The following is a 24442-nucleotide window of genomic DNA, read 5'->3' as shown; positions in this document are numbered from 1 at the left end:
ATATCTGTTCTCTGTCTCTTCTATCTCATACGCCCCCCCCCCCCCCGCCCCCACCCCCCCCGTCTCACACACTTGTGCACACACACGCACACATGTACACGTACACGTACACGTACACGTACACACAGACACACACACACGCACACACACACAAGCTTGTAAATCAGCAATTTAAAAAAAAAAATCGAAATTAAAAATGTGAAATAAAGCTTGTAGCGTGGTATTTTTTAGAAATAAAGACAAAAAAATTGAATTTTGAAAATTCCTAACAACACAAATCCTCTCTTATGTCGCTGGCACAAAAACATTTCAAATGGGGGGTCCCCGGCCAAATACATATCAATTTGGGCGTCGTCGACATGAAAATCTTTCAGAACCACTGATCTATGTATGCTCCCTATGACAGTCTGCTTTGATGTGGTAAAAGTGCATACAAACGCTCTATGCAAATGTAGATGAATTCCCCCAGGTTCCCGGTGTAGTATAGTGGAAGAGTCTCCAGAACGCAGCCAATGGAGACTCCCTGTTCCACTCGACAAACCGGCCCGCTCTCAGGTAGTAATCCCAATCAACCCTCTATGGCAGTGTTTCTCAATGAGTGGGTCGCAAAAAAATATCATTTTTTCCTCCTATATTAAAAAAATAAATAAATCTGTTTCAATCTATTGAAATAATTGTATATATATATATATATATATATATATATATATATATATATATATATATATATATATATATATATATATATATATATATATATATATATATATATTAATTATTTCAAAAGATTTCCCAAAAATGTCAATACATTCACAACTTTTTATGACTAAAGATATTATATGTGCGTATTACTAAGTGGAAATGTGATCTGGTCATCATGACCTTCAAATGATCTAAACACTTCTACTGTACTATTACACAGAGTGGTGTCATGTTCGTGCCATCTTCGTCATCATCATGACGGAGTGGCTTGCTTTGCTTCTGGGCCACACACACACACACACACACACACACACACACACACACACACACACACACACACACACACACACACACACACACACACACACACACACACACACACACACACACACACACACACACACACACACACACACACACACACACACAAACATCCGTCTATACATGCTGCAATTTGTTCTCTAAAGTAGTCCTGAGGGAGCTGTGGGTAGTTGAGAGAATCAAGAGAAATGGAGGGTACAGGACAAAGGTGATCACCATTCAATGGCCAAAGCTGTGATTTAGTCCCTGTTGGCTCAGCATCATGGGGTATAGTTTGGGGCGAATTACCCCCCGGTCTTCTTCTATCCCAAAGCCCCCAAGCTCTGTCTGGGTAATGGCGGACCTCTCAACATGGACCAAATGACAGCATGACCCCACCGTCACTTTCAGAGATGGGGATAAATCAGGAAGTGGCCCCCTGTAGTGGCAGTGGACCCTCTGGCTAGGAGCAAAGGAAAACACCAGTGGGAGGTGGGGGGTGGTGTTCCAGTGTTCTTCAGTGTGTGTGTGTGTGTGTGTGTGTGTGTGTGTGTGTGTGTGTGTGTGTGTGTGTGTGTGTGTGTGTGTGTGTGTGTGTGTGTGTGTGTGTGTGTGTGTGTGTGTGTGTGTGTGTGTGCGTGCGTGTGTGTGCGTGCACACTCGCTCGCACGTGTGTGCGTGCGTGCGTGCGTGTGTATTTCTAACCGCTTAAGCCTATTTTTTGCTTTCAAACGTTCTCAAAAATAGCACATAAATTGTCATGCATCACAATGCGTTGTGAGCTTGTATATGCTATTTGCATGATTCAAAATGGCAACTGTAATGACATGCCCAAACCTGGCACACCAGGGTGAAAGTGCTTAAAAATAATCTTTATAAAGTTAGTTAATAAAGTTCGATAACAATGCGTTTTTTCTTTTCTGTCAGTGTATAGTCTAGGAGTGAGCTATTTAGGTTCGGCCGTAGCTTAGGGATCGGACAGGATCGGACAGGATCGGACAGTTAAACGGTTAACCGTTTAACCGCAAAGTGTGTCACTAACCGTTTAGGACTTAATAACCAAAATTAACCAAAATTAAGTCATATAAAAATAGATAAAATATTAACAGAATATCAATGGAATAAATCACTTAAATATAATCCATAATTGTTCCTCATACAAATATTCTACAATACCTAAAATAAAATATTTTTTTCAGATCTACAAGCTCATGAGCTTGTAGATCTGCTATTTTTTTAATGGCCCAAAGAAATCTATAAAATGACACAGATATGCGTTCCCGGTCTTAAAGGGTTAAATTAACACTGAGGATTTTATTGCGGCTCGAGACAAGCTTACACATTTTCAGGGTGAGAGGATGAAACAAGTTACAGTTTTTATGAGGTACTTGTTGTTCCCCGGCCTGCGTTGTCCAGTGCTCAAACCAAACACATGCCAGGTGCCTGCTGTTCGTGACTGATAGAGCTGAACATGGTAAGTGGCAAGAAGTGTGATTCATCGCTTTTTTTCAGCAGGGTTGTATTTGGGGGGGGGGGCTCCTGCTTTTGATACCCCCCCTCTGGTCATTATTTTTTATTGCCAGTGGAGGTTATGTTCTATCCTTGCTTCTGGTTAGACTGAATTAAATGCATGCAATTCTTCTTGGGAAATGGTCTGATATGTTTGATATTTATGTTTGATAATATAACAATTTATCAATTTAATGATGTTAACCAATAACCACAAAAATCTTTTTGCACAAAAGTAAAAAAAACTTCAAAAAGAGAAGATCTACAAGCTCACAACAATCTCACTATGTGTTGTGAGCTTGTAGAGCTGTAATTTTCACTATTTGTCATACAACCAATTATATACGTGGTACTGTACATAGAAAATGGCCTACCCCTAAAAAAGATCTAACCCTGGTTTTGTGTATGTGTCGCACAGACACACATGCCTGCGTGTTTTCCTATCAATGGCCTAAAGAGAGAAATTAGAAGGAAAACAAAGTATTGATTTTACAGGGACTTGGTGCTTGTTTACCATTCTTCACTGTCCCCAGACAGTTCATCTAATGCTTCCACCTCTTTCGCTCTCTTACGGTCTCCTCCTCAGAGTATAACAAAGAAAATGTCCACCAAACCACTTAACTCTGCCGCTTAACTGCCTCTCTTCCGCATACTTATCTCCCAGGTCTGTGATCCTGAAGCCAAACACCTGAGTACATGTCTTTAGTCATTGCTCTTTGAAGGGAAGTGTTTACAATGATGCAGACTCACGTTGTAAAACTAAACTAACCCTTAAACACAGACATTGTGACTCAAATCGCTCTGGGTGAGCACTAGCTGCCTTAAGGGAACATTCCTCTAATGTATTATTGGTGATTTGCATGTTGAGGTTGAGTCTCAGAAGTGTTGCTAATGTGGGAAGACGCCTGTGTCAGCAGCACTCCAACCGCTACCGTGAGTCATGGCTGCTGTGACCCATATTGTGGAGCAGAAACCACCGGCGGTGAAATACCTGGCAGGGCGTTCGTTCTGTGTGAGAGAATGTCACGCCGTACAGGCTGACAGTAATAATGTAGGGCCCCTGGGACCATAGCCAAACTCTGTCTCAACATGGAAGTCTACATATTTGTGTGTGTGTGCTCATCACTGACTAATACAATTATTCAAAGACTTTCCCATGAATGCACATTATGTTATGACAAACCCCTCTGGTCCAGCATCATCTACCTGAAGCACAGGAAAATAGCCTGATTGCCCAGGAAGGGACTTGACCTTGCACTAAGGCAGTGGCGCCCAAACCTTTTAGCTCGATGTCTCCAACATGATGTGTCCCCAGGCCAAAAACTAGTGAAAATAGCCTATCTACAGATCTAAGATCTGCTATTTTCACTACTCTTTAAAAGTATTTTTATTCCCTCTAATTAATTGATTTTCTTTTTATGGAATTCTTTTGAAAAACATGAATTGTTGGGGAATTAAAAGAAAAATCTTTTGATATAATTATACTTTGATATAATAATACTTTGTTTCCTACAAAATGTAGGAAACAAAAAATAAAGCGGTATTCACTCGCGATCCTTAAAAATCGGTCGCGACCAACATATGGGTCCCAGACCCACTGTTTGCGAAACTAAAAGGCACACGTCCTTTAAGAGCCGGACCATCCACACACCTAACGGTGTGGAGGTGAGTGCTTTTCGGGAGCCTTTGAAGTTTAGTGAAGAGGTCCAAACAAAGGCTCAAGTTCCCCTGAAGCCTTGAAGCGCCACCTGATTTGACATGAAGAGAGATGGCAGCCATGCCCCCAACGATGTTACCCCAGACAACCTGCCAAACCACAAATCACCTGCGCTGTCGTGTCCCAGCTTGCTAATCTCCCTCTGACCGGCTGTAAAACATGACAGATTATGACTGGCTGTCTGTCTCTCACTCTCAGTTCCATGCTGTACACAACAATGGACTGGCTTCTTTTCACCAGAAAAGTGTTTGTGTCCTCATTTGCAAATACAGGCACACCGCTTTCCTGAAGACTGACACTGATGTGTACTGTATTATCAATGTGTATTGTGTACTGTAGCCATTTACACTAAATGGGTTACAAATGTGGTCGCACACACGCACCCACACACACACACACACACACACACACACACACACACACACACCCCAAAGACTAGCACTGACACAATTGTGCTTTATTGCTGTACAAGTACTTATAAAACATTGGGAACATAATTATGAAACAGCACATACAATCTCTTTTTCTTTTCACAAACACATACATATGCGGGTAAAATATACTGTATGTCATGTACAAAAGAGAGAAAACAATACAAAATAAAAATAAAAATATGAAAGGCAGTGAGATACCCAATTTTTAGGCGCTAAAATATTCAGTGTCTCACTTGACTACTATACGGACATGGACTTGGAACAGTAAAATGTCCTGTAGCACCAGCTGAGCTGATCCAGGAATGGGGGGGGGGGGGGGGGGCATAAATAGATTCCTGGCAAACAAAGATAACTGGCAGTATTTTCCATTTGCCAGAAAAGGATGTTCTTACAACACCCTGGGCCCAGGTCAGCAGGGTGCCTTGTGTATGCAAGTCATTATGTGAACATGCGAGGGCCTGGGGGGATACTGCTAACAGTTGGACGTGGGATGGAACACAGGCATAGCGACGGCAGTAGTAGGGGACAGCGCAGTGATTCACAGTGCAGTGGGAAGCAGTTCTTCATACAAGGAAACCTTGCAAATCTTCTGAACATGAACAGTTCATAAAGGACCAGACCTGACGTACAGTCATGCAGGGTCAAAAGCGCTGATGTAGTCTTCTAAAAAAGTACGAAGAAAGAATCTCTCTCCTCTTTTTTCATGACTTGTGTTAACCACATGAACCCTAGCATCAATGTTTTGGGAGCGAACATTCGGCCAAAATAGATCTACAAGCTCACAACATTTTGAACTACAAGCTCGCAACGTTGCAAGCTTGTGGATCGGCTATTTTCGGCAAAGAGATTTGGTGTACAGGGATAAAAAGAGTGGACCAAGTATAGACCCCTGGAGGAAGATGGTCAAGTATAGGGCTAAGTGGTTTTAACAAGTGCTACACTAAATTAAGCAGATCCTAGCAGCAGCACACATGGCTACCCAGAACCCTGTCTGCGGAGAAGGACCAATGGAAGATTTGGAGAAGGTATGGATTCTAGTTTCACGTGTATGATATACAGAGTATCTTCATGATGCTTTCTGTGCATGTCTTCGTTTTGATCATAATCTACACTGCTGTTAAAAAACTGTCCACTCTGAACAAAAATGAGAATTCTGTGATCATTTACTCAATCTCATGGTACTGGAGTTAAAACACGGATGTTTCTTTTCCCACACAAGTTTGCCAGCAAATCTTTGTAGCCAGCTTGCTACAAAACAACTGAAGTCCATGGAGATCAGCCCTTTACATTATTATTTCTTGCCATTCTTTTCAACGTCTAAAAACTGGTCACCATTGCCTCACGTTGTGTTGTAGTTTGTTATTGTGTGTACAAATAAGCCTTTTCTGTTTCAACTGGCATGAGGATGAGTAGATAATGACATCATTTTCATTTTAGGTAAGTGTATTTATTTTTGTATTATTATGGATGAGCTAGACCATACCAATGACAAAACAAAAGTCTTAACGAAGCTCTGCATTATATCAGTCTTCATGCAACACTGCTCACAGCGTGAGGTGCTAATCAACAACTCAATCACCATCTTGTCAGAAATGTTGTGGTGTTGTTAAAAAAGATACACGGCATATAGATCTCTTAACGACAATTAAAAAGACAATAATCATAATAAGCGGTCAGGTACACTCGTTAGATACAGGCGTGTGGTTCAAGTAGTGAGCTACATGGTGGGCTTCTCTTGATGAGCGCAGGCAGTGAGAGACATTTGTTTGACATTTCCATCTATACATTCACGCAGTCATTCAAAACGGATGGTCCACCATACTGCTCACCTGATGCTCTGTCTGTGCAACGCCGGCCCGACCCACTAAACAAAGTAAACATTTGTGTAGGGTCCAGTGAACAAATACAAATTATCATCCTGTCAAGAATGTATTTTTATCCCCCCACAATCAAATACCGATCCTGTACTCTCATATAATTATGATTTATGTTTTTAATTGCGTGATACATATTACATTTGTAACCTTTTTAACCACTTTCAACCTGGCATCCCTATTTTGGATATGTCAGTAATGGCAATTTTTGTTTAGGGGCCTCAATAACCTTGGGCCGGCACTGTGCTCATGATGCACATTTCAGTGTTATTCCACTGGTTCTGTTAGTTTGATTTGAATTTTATTTACGCTGCTCCAGGCACTATCAGCAGTCAAGGTCGATGCTCTGATGGCGCTGCTAATTCCTAATGCCGGATCAATCAGACACACAGCAGGTGATCAGTGGGAATGAGAAATCAATTGGCGCTATTGATACCTCATGGCTCTTACGATTCAGACTAATCTTGCAAGATCAAACAGCTTGTCGAGACACACCCGGCCCATTACAGGAGCCGACGCCACACACCACACATTGATGTTGTGCAATAGAACATCCAGGAACCATCCCGCGAACAATAATAAAAACATCTGCCTTGCATCACAGGAATAAATCAGCAGACTCACATATGGGGTCCCAGCAGGGAGAATCAAATAAAGTTAAATAGTATATAAAGATTTTCATATCAATAGACAATCATCATTCTGGAAAATGATAATGATTCACATTATAAAATAAACCTCTTATCTTTGCCTCAGTCATTGCATCAAACCCAAGACATTCATTAAAATATCTAGATAATATTATCTAAGTTTTTCTACTTCCTCTCCGTCTTTCTATCGCTGTGCTTTTTCTGTCTTAGTCAAAATTAAAACATATACCACTGGTCACTATTTACAGGGCGAATACCATGGAAACACCCGTTGTCCGTTGGGAGAAGGGAGTGGGGGAGTTGGGGGTTGAAGAGCGAGTGAGGAGAAAAAAGGAGAGGTGGTGGTGGGAGTGGTGGGTGTGCGTTTGGCCAGAGTATAGCTGTGGTGGTGGGAGGCTGAAGGAAGGAGAGTGTAGACGTTGAGGGTACTGGGTGTATTTAAGGACATACTGTATGCATGAAGGTGGGAGTTTACTATACAGTATGTCCTCTTGAACTCTGTACAGTCTACACAGTAAAATCCTCCTTAATATAGATCAGAGAGCGTACAAACTTACAAATTGATAAATTAACACAGTATTTTAGTCCTCGGAACATCATTCCCCACTGGATAGAAAGACTAAACACATAACACCATTTGGTGTACAAGAGACATGATCTTATGATCCAAGGTTGTCCCTATTATGCTCTTTAGTTTGGACCATGTAGACTCATTTGAACTGTCTCACTGTTGAACTACATGAATAGTTAGCATTTGGTAATGTATAAAATCTCTGATGTTTAGTCTGTGTGTATGGGAACTACTGCATATCAACATGTTTGAATAACTAAACAGGTTAACTGTAGCCATCATGTCGTACAGAACTGGTGTCCTTTTGGCACATTACGCTATGCTCACAGCATACCTTGTCTAGCTGGCTAAAACTACTGCAACACTTTGCGTTATTATCAACCTAAAACAGGTTTGGTTGGATCCCCCTTTCGCAGAAAAGGCAAGTGCTTTTAGTGTGCGTTTTTGCCCAGTCCACCCTGTGTCTTTGTGCTAAACTGAAAGGCTGGTTGGTGGGTAGCAGAGCAGTGAGTCAGACAGGTGCACCTTGGGATACCCTGACCTGTGGCATACCTAGCAGTTGTCATTGTTACAGTAGCATCTGAAGCCTGGTCGTGACAGACTGAGCTGGGAGCTGTATACCTGAAACAGTTCTGTCAGCAACTCAGAACACACCAAAGCTGTGAATACAAACATGTTAATTGACTTGTAAACGTCAGATCTAGGATCAGGTCTGAGAGGTGTGTGTGTGTGTGTGTGTGTGTGTGTGTGTGTGTGTGTGTGTGTGTGTGTGTGTGTGTGTGTGTGTGTGTGTTGGGGGGGGGGGTATTTGTCACACGCAAGCAATAGTGGGAACAGCACACAAATAAAATCAGCACCATGTTTTGGGGTTGGATCACATTTGTGCACAGTAATTCAATATGATAGGCTAGAATATAGAGGACCACTTCGTAGCGGACTGATACGGACAGACTCTGCTCCCTATGGGAACCTTCACTGTGTCTGTCAGCCACTCATTCTCTGTGGATAACGGCTGTCAGTGTTGCACGGTGGTAGGTCAAGCCTCCATTTTATGGGATGGGGCTTTGGAATATGTTTGCAGAGGACTTCCACATTGAGGAGAGGGGAGAGTGATTGGTGAACTCCAGACACCTTCTGAATACTGAAGCTTAGGTTCCTGGGTGCTCCGGTGGTTTGGCCTACTTTTACCTTTTTTTTTCAATAATTAAAGTTTAAAGGACAAAAGTATGTGAAGGTGGCAGAGGGCAAAGAAGGAGGGATGTTGCAGCCAACGCATAAAACTGGACCACACATCTATCCACCCATCTGGAACTTGTGTCATGGGGAGGCGTTCCTATTGGTCCAGAGCAGCTTGGGGGGCAGGGGTGGCGACTGAGATGGGCGGTGCTTCCAGTTGCTGTGCCCCTCACACTGCACTCGACGCCAGCGGAGCAACTCCCCGAGGGTGGTGCTCTCATCCCCGGCACACACGCGCAGCCGTTGGTTCACCTGGGGGTGCAAATGAAGGGGCCGGCCAGGAGAGGAGGTGGGGGTGGGGGTGGTGGTAGAGAGAACATATTATACAAAGCGTTCACATTCAAAGCCCTCGTTAAATTATTACTGACTCCTCAACATTCAGGGTGCAGGGAGATGAAGTGGCCAGGCTATGAGTGCAGGAAATGGGGAGGAGAGAGGTGGTTTGGCAATGACAAGCGGTGGTTTTATGCACATACAGAGAGGGAGCAGAGAAGGAAAAAATTAAATCATATTTCACAAGTCAATCAGATTTGAATCGCGTGCAAGAGGAGCCGAAAGAGATTTGATATATCATATTCTGATCATTATCTGTCTGCATTAGGCCCCTGACACTGGCGGCTGGAGGAGAAATAGGCCACATCTCTGCCTGATCCATCATTTTGAAAGAAGCAATAATCATTGGGCTGATTTTCTCCGCTCTCGGTGGGCCAGTGTCTCTCCGGCATCATCCTAACAGAAGGAGAGGAGATGAGATGAATCTGGGGCTGGCGCTGAGCCCTCTCTGGAGACACCAGGGACATCTAGGAGCCAGCAATGGGAATCCCTTCTGTGACTGGCAGCTTTAATGACACCTCATTTCCATACCCTTGTACCCCAGAGCCTCCATACGTCAACTTTTAGGAAGGGCCAGAGAGGAGTGGTTATATGTGGAGACAGACTGCAACACCTCTATGGAGCGACTACCATATTAACTGACCCTTGAACAGACATGCATGGCAGACAGACACAAGTAAATACGCACGCACGCACGCACGCGCGCACACACGCACACACGTCAGTCTAAGTAGGAGATGTCATCAGTCATCAGCCGGTCAATACCCGGGCCGATCAATCAGAAAGGAATTCCAATCTTCCTCAGTCAGTGGTGCCGGCAGTAGGACAGAGCCCTGTTGATCCGTAAGAGGTTATGATCCATACCAGTATGATCCACCAGGTTATGATCTGTTCCAGTATGATCCATACCAGGTGCAAAAACTAGTTTTGGGCGACATGGTTCAAGATAGGTCTGGAAATTCTATGGATCGGAAATTCTTCCACCATTCCTTTCCTGCAATAGTTTATAGTAGAACATTCCAACGAAAAATGTCAAATGTCTACACATGTAATGTTAGCATACACGTGTACATACGCACTCACACACTCGCGCACGCACGAACGCACGCACGCACGCATGCACGCACGCACGCACGCACGCACGCACGCACAAACACAGGTGGTGTTTCCCCCCCTGTTTTCCATCGCTGCTGGAGTTGGAGAGGAGAGCTAAATAAAACCAGCGGGAATCACACTGCAACATTTTCCCTGCATATTGCCAAGCATACAGTACAGTCAGTGACGCATTCCAGGAATCCAGGCCACACAGTCACATGCACACACAACCACACTCACAGACACATATACACATTCCCACACATCTATTCACGCACACACACAAGCATGCAGACACAGACACACACACACACACACACACACACACACACAGGTACGTGTGTGCATTTGTGTACGCACGGGTATGTGTATGCACGCACAAAGTCAAGCTGTATGCACTTGAATGCATATATTCTGACACTGGCACGCACGCGCGCACACACACACACACACACACACACACACACACACACACACACACACACACACACACACACACACACACACACACACACACACACACACACGCACACACACACACACACAGCATTGATTGCCTGTACAAGCACAATGCTCAGAGACCTAATCTATAATTTACACCTCCCTGCCAGGCTATTCTCTGCTCTGACGCCAGCCAGGAACACTGGCTACTGGAACAGCAGACATGCAGGAACACTGTGTCCTTCTACAACACACACACACACACACACACACACACACACACACACACACACACACACACACACACACACACACACACACACACACACACACACACACACACACACACACACACACACACACACACACACACACACACACACACACACACACACAAACACACACCCACACACACACACACACGCACACACGCACACACGCACACACGCACACACGCACAAGCACGCACACACAAACACACAAACACACACGCATGCACGTGCGCACACACATAACTGTGGCTAAGCTCCGTCCAGAATATGCAATATTGCCAGAATACCTGGACTGGTATGATGATATTGGAATCCCTGATGTTTTACCATTCAAATACAGTCTTTTCCCACATAGTGCAGTATAAAGGTGAGGTAATATACTGTATCTTACTACAAATTTGATTTGAGGACTTTCAAATATTCGCATTATATTATTAGATTTTCTAGAGAACTACAGTATACTACATACTGTACATATTATCCATGTATTATCGCACATGGTCAAATTATCATCAAACTACAGCATGTCTCTGAAGAACATGTAGGTTCATGGGTAAACAGTGTGCCACGACAAGGAGAATCCAGCACAGGAACCTTCCTGTCGGAACTACAATTTACAGCACTCATGAATGAACGGGAGCATTCAAGTTAACCCCCAATAACCAACCCACCATACAACTAGTTCACCTATCATCAAGTCTGAGAGACAAAATGTACAGTGTAGTTAAGCCTCATCTTTAGTCTGTGGCCCCTGGTACAGACAGAAGGGTCTGTGGTTCAGAGTATAGACAGAGGGGTTCACTTGAATGTCCATATACGGGCCAGACATTGGAAACAAGCTAGACAACTAAGAGGAGGCCTCCATTATAGGGGGATCTCCACTGTACTGGGGGCCAGTATGAGTGCATTAACATTGCGCAATATCATGCCACATGCAACATCTACTCACACTACAGTATTAATGATAACACTAGTTAGTAAAAAGAGGTTTAGGGTTATATTGTGGGATCAAGTAAAGCACACATAGTAGTGGAGTGTAGCCCCCCCCCCCCCCCCCAAGCACACACACTACAAGTGTGTGTACGCACATGTACACACACACACACACACACACACACACACACACACACACACACACACACACACACACACACACACACACACACACACACAAATCGCTATTTCAGAAAGACAGATGAATGTTGAAAATGAAAACCACATATGCATTTATGCACTTTTAATGTCTACATTGTATGATGTGTGTTTCACTCAACAGTGACATCATTACCCACATCTCAACATTGAACCATGCTGATTACATCATCACTTATTTACACCCACCCCCCCCCAAATCGCGGATCAATCATGTCTTCAAACAACACAGTTGCTGGTATATAAAGTGTCTGCTTTAGCAATTCAAATGTGAAACATCAAGCACTTTAATGGAGACGGAGACACACACACACACACACACACACACACACACACACACACACACACACACACAATTACAGAGACTCTTAAATGCCTCCTCCCTGGGGGAAGGCCAATATCAAAATCAATATGTTAATGGTATGGTAATGTTATGGTAATGCAATGATAATCTAGGATGACTATTGGTCATTCCAAACTGTCAGTCAGAGACTAAAGGTTGACCCGAGGCCATACAGTAGTAGGCCAACGCCTGTCCCCACACACACACACACACACACACACACACACACACACACACACACACACACACACACACACACACACACACACACACACACACACACACACACACACACACACACACACACACACACACACACACACACACACACACACACAGCGAATTAGCACAGGATGTCAAATTTCAGTGACACGTTATGTCTGATTAATACTTGGTTGCATGTCATATAGCGCACTGAACACAGGCGCTCTACAAGCTCACAACGAGTCGCGCTGCCACGCGCTATGAGCTTGTAGATCGCCTAGTTTCAGTGCGCGACACCGGTGCACAAGTAAGTATGAATCACCCGTTAGGCCTCCATTGATCCCAGCCATCGGCACGTACTGATGGATACATGTCACTTACCACTTTACTATAGATAACTACATTACAGTGTATCAGTTCCCTGTGGTGAACAAGCTGCACAAATCTCCATTTCATTTACACAAATACTAATGCAGGGTGGGGGGAAAAAAATCAATTTCTGTCCTTGGTCATCTGCATAGCTGTTGAAACACAGAGGGCTCAAAACCCCACTGTAGACTAGTTCACTAATACGCTCGGTGAGGGTGGTAATGGTATTAGAGGACAAACAGTTAAAGGCCCTCTGTATTAAGTGTGTACACAGTCAAATCCTCAGGGCTAATTTAACTCTGAGAGTGAACAAATGCAACCAAATGGACCCTCATGGATCCATTTGGTTACGTTTGTACACTCTCTCGGGAGTTAGAAATGGATAAATTAACACTGAGGATATTACTGTGTGTGGGTGGTTACAATGATGACCTGTATGAATAGACTTCCACCCGTTTCACTCAAAGGGGGAGGGTTACTCTCTCTCTCTCTCTCTCTCTCACGCACACACACTCATGCACACACACCCACACCCACACACACACCTGGCCTAGTGAAGCTTTGGCCAGCGAGCAGGAGAAAAATCATACATGCACACATTGACAAAGACACACCCCGGTCCCACCAATTAATGTATTCATTAATTTCTACTCATTCGGAACCGGGAACCAGCCTAGCCTAAACTATAGTGACTCTTTCACCATGAAAGAAGAAGACACAAAAAGAATGACTCAATACCATCTCACCAAACAGTGAGAAAGTGCAAACAGACAGTTGTCCATTCTTCACACGATTAGGCTAGACTGCTGTTGACTAATGTTTACAGAAACCGAAACAAGCCCACCCATTCATTCCTAAGCGAGCTATCCATCCCCCCGCCCTTCATTCATCCCCTGCTTTTCTCTGTCCCCTTAGATCTGCTAATCCTACATCAACATGGTTTGGAATGCGGCTAATTGAACGGTATTCTGGGCTGCAGACTGGTTCCCAACTCCTCAATGAACTCATGGTAATGGAACCAAGTTCCAGACACCACACTTGATTAGTGAGATAAGGGGGCCAACATGAAGGTCACCCTGGATTGTCTGAATGGTAATCAGTGAACTAACACCAAGTATGACATTCTCCCATAGCCTCACCAATTAGGTCTAGCATAAACTGCTAGAACTGAGCTTTCAAGGTCTGGGGGTTATTCTTTTACCAATTTATAAAAAGCATGAGTACTGCCAGTAGTGTAAGAGTACTTATAGAGTAATTATAGTCAAACATTGAACCAGTGCAAGATGACAAGATCTTTTTGGAAACAAAAACAAAGCACACAAACAAACAAAAATAAGGGGATTGTGCAATGGATTCAGCAAAATAAAATTCCCGGCAGAGGAATGGCACAAACAGCAATAAAAAACTGCAGCTCTCCTTTGCTCAAAACAAACAATTCCCAGCTACTTTAGTGTTTTCGTAATGAATGCATGTTCGCCTCTGCCACAACATGTAGGCCTATCGGAGTGCACGTATTATATGCTTGCATGGCAACTGTGCATAAATCTTTGCTAATCCAAGGACAGCAGGTTGTCTAACAGTATGGTTGGAAATAAGTTTCTGTCCACCCAAACATGCAATTCAAATAGTCCAAACATGTCTGCTGGAGCCAGCGATTAGCCCACAAACCCCCACCCCAATACCCGCTCAGCACTACTTAAGCTTCTTACTCTGGGGTTAATGTTGGGTCACACCGCTTGACCACCAACTCTCACTGATCAACTCTTATCTCACAAGAACTGACCTGCATGCATGGAGATAACCCAACTGTACAGATCCCTGAAGAAAAGTCAATGTCTAGATTAGAACTCAATGCCATGCAAATGTTTCCTCACGCCTGATGTTGCAGAAGCAAAGATGCAAGCGGCATACAAGTGCATCTCCGATATACAGTATACAGCATTAAATTGTGAAGGTACAGTAGCGCACTACAGTCCTCAGTTTTAATTAAAAATTGACCCTCCATTTGACACTGAGGATTTTACTGTGTCGGATAGATGTCAGTGTGGAGGCAAAGTGTTTTCACTGAACCCAAGAGCTGCAGTTTCCTTCAAAGAGGCAGAGACAGGAAAGACAAGTCACTGATTCCAGGATCAGAGGTTTGGCCATCACTCTGATGTCACAAAGGTGAGGGTTGCCGGCTGTTCTGATGCCTGAGGCCAGTGCTTTTTACATGAATAAAAGGGGCAGGAGTGAGGCTGTGCCATGGATCAATGGTTTCCAAGTTTTGGCTTGGACCACACTCACCACATCCCTACAAGTGAAGGGTGCTTCCAACAAACCCTCACCCCCCCGACCCCCCTCCCTGCCTTAGAGGGCAGCCCCCGTGCCAAACGGAGAGAAGTTGAGATGCCCCCTCTGGAAGAAAAGACAAGAAGGAGAAATAGCGACAATACTTTAGCATCAGAGAGAGAAGATAAAAGAAAGAGAGGAAGGTTGAGACAGCAGAACAGCCTGTACATTACGTGAGGGCATACAGTTTATTATGCCATTTTAAACTACTTTGCAGTGTAATGCTGCGATAATACTGGAATAAAATCCATCGTGAAGTAACGGTATAGCCTGAAAAGGAAGCTTAGAAGGTTCCACATTAGAAGCTTACCTCAGAAGACCTGGCTATTATATCACTATGTCACACCGTGTAAGAATAACTGAGGCTGTCTTGAACAGGGTGTGCTAGCATACCACATGCTGGGAAACATCTACTCACTGTGCTCATCTCATTTTCTACACTAAACTCATATGACATTTACAGAATGTCTCTTTCTCTTTCTCACAGTCTGTAATAGAGAAAGCAGGGATATTCCATTAGCAAACCAAGGGAGTGGGAACGCAGCGTGCCTTCTTATCTCTGGTGAGAATCTCCAGAGAATGCTGTGCCCGGGGCCGCATGGAAACTGGATCACAACGTACTTTGCTCCTTTCCATTTGCTTTTTACACCCCTGATATCACCGCCAACTCTCCATAGAGCACAACACAGATCCCAATGAAGGACGAATGGAAATGAATCAATTTGCCATGTCTTGTTTCATTGAATCAATGGATCTCCATCGATCCAGTGATACAATATGGACATTTCATTCTGGCCGCAGTTGACAGCGATTGGGTCAGATACTATTGGGGAAAACGCAGTGTTGTAGTCACCCTCAGGTGTTACGGGAGCAGTTAATTGTGTTAGGTGTTATTTGTATTCAGATCACCTCTCCCAGCGAGGGCCGATTCTGTACCAGTGAATAATTAATAACCAAATTCAATTATTTACATTTTGTAACACTGCTGTGTTCATTAGTCTTGTGTGTTGTCTTGTGTCTCTATTTTTAGACGAGGTCCTGTGTGTTAGTTGAGATGGTCAAGGTGGATTCTCCCTTTCTCCGCCTCATGTGATGGACCTATATGCGGTTGTACGGGAGAGAGTGTGTGTGTGTGTGTGTGTGTGTGTGTGTGTGTGTGTGTGTGTGTGTGTGTGTTTGCGTGTGTCATAGGAGCTAAAATCCAATCCTGTAACCCTAAACTTATGTTCAGAGCCAGGGAAAGCTCACATGTCACAAGTGAAACAATTTGTTCAATGGAAGCCACTTTTAAGCCCTTCTCAGTAATGATGAACGTTGTTGTTACGACAAAGTCTGTAACAACATGCAGCCCTGCTAATATTGTGTAATTTCTGTGTTTGTGCTTAAATGCATCGATGTTTGACAAGATGCGAGCGAGCACCTATGCTCCCTCTGACTGTCTCCTTGACTGTTTGTGCTCAGCTACAATAGATGAGTGTAAATAGCAGCACTCCAACATACACATGTAAGACCGTCCCCTAGCCATTTCAGCCTGTTAAAGCATCTCAGCATGATGCCTTCATCAGAGCATCATCATCGGCATATTATGTGTATGTATGTAGTAGTATGTGTTCTAATAAAGACACAGAATGCTGGTAAGGTAGTTTCCAAAAGGAGGCCAGCATTGAAATTTCAGTATGTTCACAGAAATGAAAAAAATCTGTGAATATAAATCTTTGAATATATTTTTTACATTTTTAACTCAAATCTTTGCTTCTGGGGGTCCCTGGAACAAAATATTTTGAGATGGGGGTCAGCGGCCAAATACCTATAATTTTGGGTGTACCTTGACATGAAAACATTTGAGAACCACTGATATAGCAACGTTAGCATATAGCATACGCTTTTTCAGAAGAAGACATTTTTAGAATCGGGCCTCAGGTCTTAATGGGTTAAGGAGCAGCAAAACATTTCTATTGAGACCAATCATGTGGTGGTGTGACTGATAGCCTAAGACGCTGGTTCTTCTCTGGCTTAAGGCATGTACTGTCGGCATGTGTTTACCTGAGTATGATGGCTGTCCATGTGTCTGTGCAGAGAGGTGGAGCTGGACGAGTTTGACTTGCCATGACTGTCATCCTCCAACGACCCTGAACAATGACAACATCAACACATAAAGTAAGAACGTGGGAGTGGAGGAATGCACACCCACCAGCCATCATTTAACACACAATCCTCATGGACATGCAAAGTCTGAAGGTCATTGCACTCTTCGAACACACAAAGCGATGGGGGTGGAAGGGAGGGTGGGGGTAGTGAAACATCATGTGTCATGTGGCAGAGGGAAACAGGTACAGTAAGAGATCAATAGGAACACTGTAATCATTGTAGGCGTTTTTTACCAGGTGCTCGAAGAGCGCCTGAGTCTAAGAAGAGGCAGAGTACTAGTCGACAGATTACAGATTTGCATTCGACACCTTTTCGACACATTTGCGTCATTGGCTGTCCTTTAAGCCAATGGGGATATTTTCCCATACTCTGCACGGGCGGACTTTTCCTCCCAAGCTATGGGTAAGCGACAACTATTTGTCATTGGCTGTCCTGGCTGTCCTTCACTCCTTTAAGCCAATGGCCACACGAATGGGGACACGGCCCGGCCCCCACAGTAACAGCGCTCCGCTGTCCGCTCCCCTCATTCACACTGCAACAGTTGCAGACAGTGCAAGTTGCCTCAGGCAGGACAGTTAGCCTAAATGCTAGCGTGCTTCAATAGACCTAGTTTGGCTATTAAGTTATTATTTGCCCATGTTCACACTGACTTCAATCTTCGCTATTGTTGGGAAGACCTGTGTGGTGTCTAAAAATGTTGCCACCACTTATATACAAAACATTATTAGCGTTTAGCGTCGCAAATTCTGTTGCCAGGTTTGGCGAGAGAAACAAGCAATCCGAAAAACAAGTAATCAGGTCTATGAAAACACACACACACACACACACACACACACACACACACACACACACACACACACACACACACACACACACACACACACACACACACACACACACACACACACACACACACACACACACACACAGAGCACCTGGTAGAATATGACTTCAAGTCATTTTCTTTCTTGTTTTTTTCTTTTTCTTTTACATTTGCCGTTTATTCTCTTTCAAATTGTATTATTCTTCTACTCTCGCTATCACCAACTGGGCCAATCCACCCATCCAATCAGCCCTTCATAGCACCCTCCCGCCATACTTCCCTCACTCGGTGATTTCTCCATGAAACAATTTCAATCAGGACTCCGTAGTGAAAATGACTGACAAGTCTGATGTTCAACTGGACAAGCTAGCTGGTCAGAATGATTCATTTAGCTATAATCTAAGTTGTTGGTTTGACCACCAAGCGTTGGACCCCCCCCCTCCAGAACTTATACCCTGGGCAAAAAAGTTATAGCTCGTAAATGGACATATTATGCATGCTCTGGTACCATTGGAGATCTGGTTGCCATTCTCGATGGGGGCGGGGCTAGGGCAGTGGGGATTGTGGTTATTGGCGTTCTTGTCCTGTAACTGTGGAGATGGGGAGGTGGGGGCGGAGCCACAGTCTTCCCGTCCAGGCAGGTTGATGTTGGAGTTGAATCCTGAGCGAGAAAATGAAAGGAGCATAATATGGTATTGATCAGCACACACATTATATATAGTGCCTCATGCACAGAGGAAATCGTACTCCTTGTACACACATAAAGGACTTGCAGAGAAGAGCTAACTCACTCACTACCATTAGTCCAGGTTCCTCTTCAGATGAGACAATTAACTATTTCTATAATCGTATTGTTTGTTGACTGTTATGACAGGCCAGCAAGACTACATTCATGCCATCACCGACGTTAAAACATTCTTTGTTATGGATTGATGGGAATACACAAGTGAGAAAGAGGAAAATTCCTGCCCAATGTGTTTTTTCCGGTATTCGGCCTGATGTCATAGATACAGCATTCACGCAGGGCTGTTTGGTAGAAAGGTGACCCAATGTGACCCTTGTCTACCCCTACAGTCAACCCTCAGGGCTCACATAGCTCTCACCACACATGCAGAAGGAGGATGTGTTCACGTGTGCGGACGATCGTGTGGGTTTCAGCGTGTGCGTGGATGGGCATTCATCAGCTGCCATGCCACGTCGAGCACCCCCGGCCCCCTCTATTCATGAGATACCTAAATATACTCCTCTCTATCCTCCACACAACACGGCCCATGGGGTAGGTGGGTGTTTGCATGAGCGATATAGAGGAAAAAGACTTGGAGTAGGTGAGAGAGAGAGTCTATGCGTGGGATGGAGTGCTTGTGAAGAGTGCAGGGCTGGAGGGGAACTTGCGTGTGTAGAATGAACCCTGTAGCCAGAAGGAAATGTCCGGGTGGAGCATTTCTGTGCGGCTGCTGCTGAAGGGCTTGATGTGCTTTGTTGCATGCAGTGTCGCACACCGAAATTAGCAGATGTATGAAGCATTGAGTTCAACATTGGTGAACTTTGGCAGGGTGTCAACCAAAAGGAAAGAAGCATGTTGTCGACCCCACTTGGCAGGCATTTCGTTTGTTGCTTTCTTTCAGTAGTTTGTATGTCAAACGAACCACACACGAGAAAACCATGCACTGCCCCCGCAATCATAGGTAATTGACGCATTCGACGCTTCGGCACGCATTGGCTGCTCCCCTTCAGACGCATGATGATCGTGCCCTAAATCCGGATTGAGGTTATGGGGGTGTTAGTGGTCATGAGTGATATTATAAGAAGGCCGCAGGGCCGACCACCTGCCCTCTTCCTTTGGCATTCCTGTGGCTTTCCCGTTCCCCTGAGAGGAGGAGGTGCAGGAGCGCGAGGGCAGCTGCTCTTCACAAGGATGTCTGAGATAGCGACTCTAACCCCTGGCCACCCCCGCAGCGTCAGGTATCACACGCAGCCATTTTAACGGCCAGCAGGGAACGGAAGTAGGCCATCCCGTTAAGCCCATCGGCATCTCGACGTGCTCAGATCTCAGCACACCGCCTGGCCTCGCGGACTCAAAATAACAGCAAGGTCGTGACCCCCCCTCCGCCCCAACTCCCGGCACTGAGTTCCCCTGTCGCACACACAGTTTCCATGACGCTAGCTCTTTTTTTTCCCGCACAGGTACAGGCGCTGACGAGGAGTCAGCCGGTAAGGAGTCACGTGAGACTGATGCGTCAGTGCCTCTGCGTTTGCGTCTCTATGTTCTCTTATAAGGAGGTGAGCTCCAGGCCCTCTTGACCTTGTCCCCATTATAGCAGCATGACACAACTGGGTCATTTGCAAAACTAGCCAAGTCCACACAATTATTATTAGCCTGCATGCCTGGATGACCATTTGTCAAGACCAGGAGTAAACATAATTTGGTTGGATAATTCCCCCCCTCTCTAGTTCTCTAACCTGTCTCATTATGGCTGCATGATCGTAGTGTCCTGGTGTGCTCCTACTGGGCAGTCACACAGTCTTCTGTAGAACATGAGTGAGCTGTTGAATATTTCATACCCATCCTCATCATTCTACTTCTCATGCATTATTAACCCAGCCACAGCTAATACACTTTGAGGGAAAGGGACACTTAAATGGAGGAAAATGCACTGAGACAACATGTTTCTGTTGTCCCTGAGCCTTTCTCTGATCTGTGTTTCTTTTTTTTTCTTCAATTTATTTTTGCCCACGATTTTGTAACCCATTTTCTCACCATTGCCTATGTAATCCTGGGCACTACTCTCCCTCTGCCAGCCTAGCCCAGAACTGAGCTCATGCCTCCTTCAATGCATGAGGAGCTAGCAAGCCGCTTCTTATCACCTGACAGGGGGGGGGGTTTCCCCGGTCGGACGTAGCGCGTGGAAGGAACACGTTATTCCAACCAGTTCCTTTCCCCTCCATCAGGCGCCCAGGCTGACCAGGGGGAGGCAGTATAGATACCAGGATTACTGCATGTTTTTTTGTGAGGGTACCTACCCTAGGGGACACGGGGAGAACATGCAAACTCCACACAGAAAGCTATTTCGCCAACCCCACCTATGGGCACTGATGACGGAGGAGAGGACACGCCCCCAGCACCCACAGCGTCCCCGGCGGGAATCGAACCCAGGACCTTCTAGCTGTGAGGCAACAGTGCTACCGACTGCGCCAGCGCCGCCGTGCCCCTGTGTGTTTCTTAAGCTTAATGGTGAAAGGGATGTCTAAAATGTGGTAAAGGCACCTCTGACCCTCCTGACTCATCCGCTTTACTGTATGTGACGAATGTCCTTGCCCTGTTTCCGCAAAGGTTAGCCCTTGCATCAAAGTCGCAGCATCCAATGTGTGCTCATGTAGTACGCTGGGGAGATGCAGCAAACATGCTTAAAGTGCATGCTTAAAGTGCATGCTTAAAGTGCAGCGCGACAGCGAAGGCCTAATTTGGGCCTATGCTCCATCGCGCAGCGAAAATAGCAGACCTACAAGCTCACAACGCGTCGCATTCACGGCGCGTTGTGAGCTTGTAGGTCAGCTAATTCTGCCGCAAGACACTGTCGTGCGATGAAATATGAATCGGGCTCAAGCAGGCTACGCTAGCTAGCTCATTAGCTAACATGTTAAGAGGCAGCTGCAGCAGCCAAAGGGCACCACACAGGAGACTGTAACGGATGGGCTGTTTCATGTGGGCCAAAGAGGGTGGTTGGCCACCAGAGCTTTATTAACGACTGAAGTTTCCAGGTGTGAAGAATGGGGAGATACGTATAGGTGGGTGGCTGGGTGCTCTTGCATCTCCCTTCCCCCACTCAAACGGATACACATGCACTTCAGCACATGTGCACACATACACACACACACACACACACACACACACACACACACACACACAGTAGGATATTACTAATCCACAACCTATACTCGCCTGCCCTATAGAAGGTAATCACCCAATGTCCAATAAATCATCTGGCACAGACCTGGCTGAGAGTTTGATCATGACCTCATCACTGTAGCTATCACATATTGGTGGAGGGGTTCACACACACACACACACACACACACCACGCACGCACGCACGCACGCACGCGCACACGCACACGCCCGCACGGACAGACACATGCATGCACTCACAGCACACACACACACACACACACGCACGTACGCACACGCCCGCACGGACAGACACATGCATGCACTCACAGCACACACACACACGCACGTATGCACGCACGCATAACCTACATCAGGTAGGCTGTATGGAACAGTGTGTGAGAAATTACAGTGACGCAAAGGTTAACTCCCCACCCACTAGACACACACACACACACACACACACACACACACACACACACACACACACACACACACACACACACACACACACACACACACACACACACACACACACACACACACACACACACACACACACACACACACACACACACACACGTACAAGTAAAGGTGTAGCATGGCCAGGGTTCTCTCTACTGTTGATAAATCCTAGTGATGGACCAAGCACTCACTAAAGCAGCTTTAATTAAAAACAGTGGCTGGGGGAGAGGAGAAAGAGGTGTGATGCGGGAGAAATAATGGTGGATAGGCTCTACTGTGTGTGTGTGTGTGTGTGTGTGTGTGTGTGTGTGTGTGTGTGTGTGTGTGTGTGTGTGTGTGTGTGTGTGTGTGTGTGTGTGTGTGTGTGTGTGTGTGTGTGTGTGTGTGTGTGTGTGTGTGTGTGTGTGTGTGTGTGCGCGCGTGTCACTGACCTCCATCTCTCATCTTGCGGCCGGAGGTGGACTTCCTCAGGAGGCTGCGTCCGGAGCTGATCAACGTGTTGAGTTCATCCATGGGGCTGGTAAGTGGTCTTCCATTAGCTGGGTTGAAGAGCAGCGGCGAGGAGGAGCAGGAATGGGCTCTCCGAGGCTCGGGGCGGGACGTCTTTGCTGGGGAGTATGGGGGGGGCTTCCCCAGGGGATCCCCTGCTACCCGGTGCAAGGAAGAGGGTTTTGGGGAGTCCGATCCCCCCGTGACCGAAGCCGCCCGTGTCAAAGACAGGAAGCTGGGCTCCGGTGGGAAGGGGAAGTGGGAGGGAGGGCGGTAGGGGGGAGGGGGCGCATTGGGAGGAGGAGGAGGAGGCGGAGGGGTGAGAGGAGGCGTGGACTTATCCGGCATGAAGACGGTGAGGCTGGGCGAGGAGTCGGCCCTCTGCCGGGCGTACTGTGGCGAGAGGGGGCTGTCCGGGCCAGCGGCATAGTTCAGGTTTGTCTCAAACACGGGCAACTTCTTCACCTCCAGCGGGGTGAGGGGGGACTCGTCCGAAGCTGGAGAACAGGTGACAGGGGAAGGGGGGAAGACCAGGAGAGGCGGGCGATGGGGGAGCAGGTTGGGGAAGGGGGCAGGGATGTCACAGCCTCCGTCTTTCCCATGGGGAGTTTTGGAGGCCGTGCTGGCGTTCTGGGGGTGGGGGATGTCGCTCATTCCTGCGGACGCCCGTTTGACCTCCCCGCTCTGAGGAGACGCCCCCAGACCCACCAAGCCCAGCTGCATGGTTTCCAGCTTGGCTGCCTTGGTCACCATGTTGGCCGGAAGCCAGCCATCATCGGGCAGGAAGTACTTCATCTCCTCATAGACGGCCTCAGCGTCTGCCTGCTCTGGGCTGTCTGGGGGCTCCTGGAGGCTCCTGGTCCGAGGCTGGGAACCGACCATCTCAATGTACACGTCCTCCTCATCCTGTGCCTGGTACAGGCTTAGTGGCGCCCCGTGTGGTGCGTCTATAGAGGCTACTCTGCCGCTCCTGGAGAGCAGGGCCAGCTTGATGTCAGCGGGACGCAGCCGCTGGAGCTGGGTCGATATGACGTTGATATCCTCATAGGAGCCGGTCAGCTTGGTATTGGGGCTGCGCTTTGGTTTGGGGGGCGGCACC

General features: G+C 46.0%; 1 protein-coding gene across 1 annotated transcript in view; it reads right to left on the bottom strand.

Annotated features, from left to right (window-relative positions):
• Window positions 1-8877: 8877 nt before the first annotated feature.
• myo16 (myosin XVI) overlaps window positions 8878-24442 on the bottom strand; it is a 137639-nt gene continuing 122074 nt past the window's right edge. The window contains exons 32-35 of the mRNA XM_084085281.1: window positions 23286-24442; window positions 19013-19165; window positions 17577-17662; window positions 8878-9245 (exon numbers count right to left, since the gene is read on the bottom strand). The exon at window positions 23286-24442 is cut by the window's right edge and continues 49 nt beyond it. Of these exons, the coding sequence (XP_083941407.1) occupies window positions 9075-9245; window positions 17577-17662; window positions 19013-19165; window positions 23286-24442 (1567 nt within the window). The 3' untranslated portion in view covers window positions 8878-9074. The remainder of the gene's footprint in view (window positions 9246-17576; window positions 17663-19012; window positions 19166-23285) is intronic.

Source organism: Gymnoscopelus microlampas (assembly GCF_963454915.1).
Source record: "Gymnoscopelus microlampas genome assembly, chromosome: 17".
Taxonomy (NCBI): Eukaryota; Metazoa; Chordata; class Actinopteri; order Myctophiformes; family Myctophidae; genus Gymnoscopelus; species Gymnoscopelus microlampas.
The sequence above is the reverse complement of the archived record's forward strand: the minus strand, read 5'-3'. Positions and strand labels throughout refer to the sequence as shown.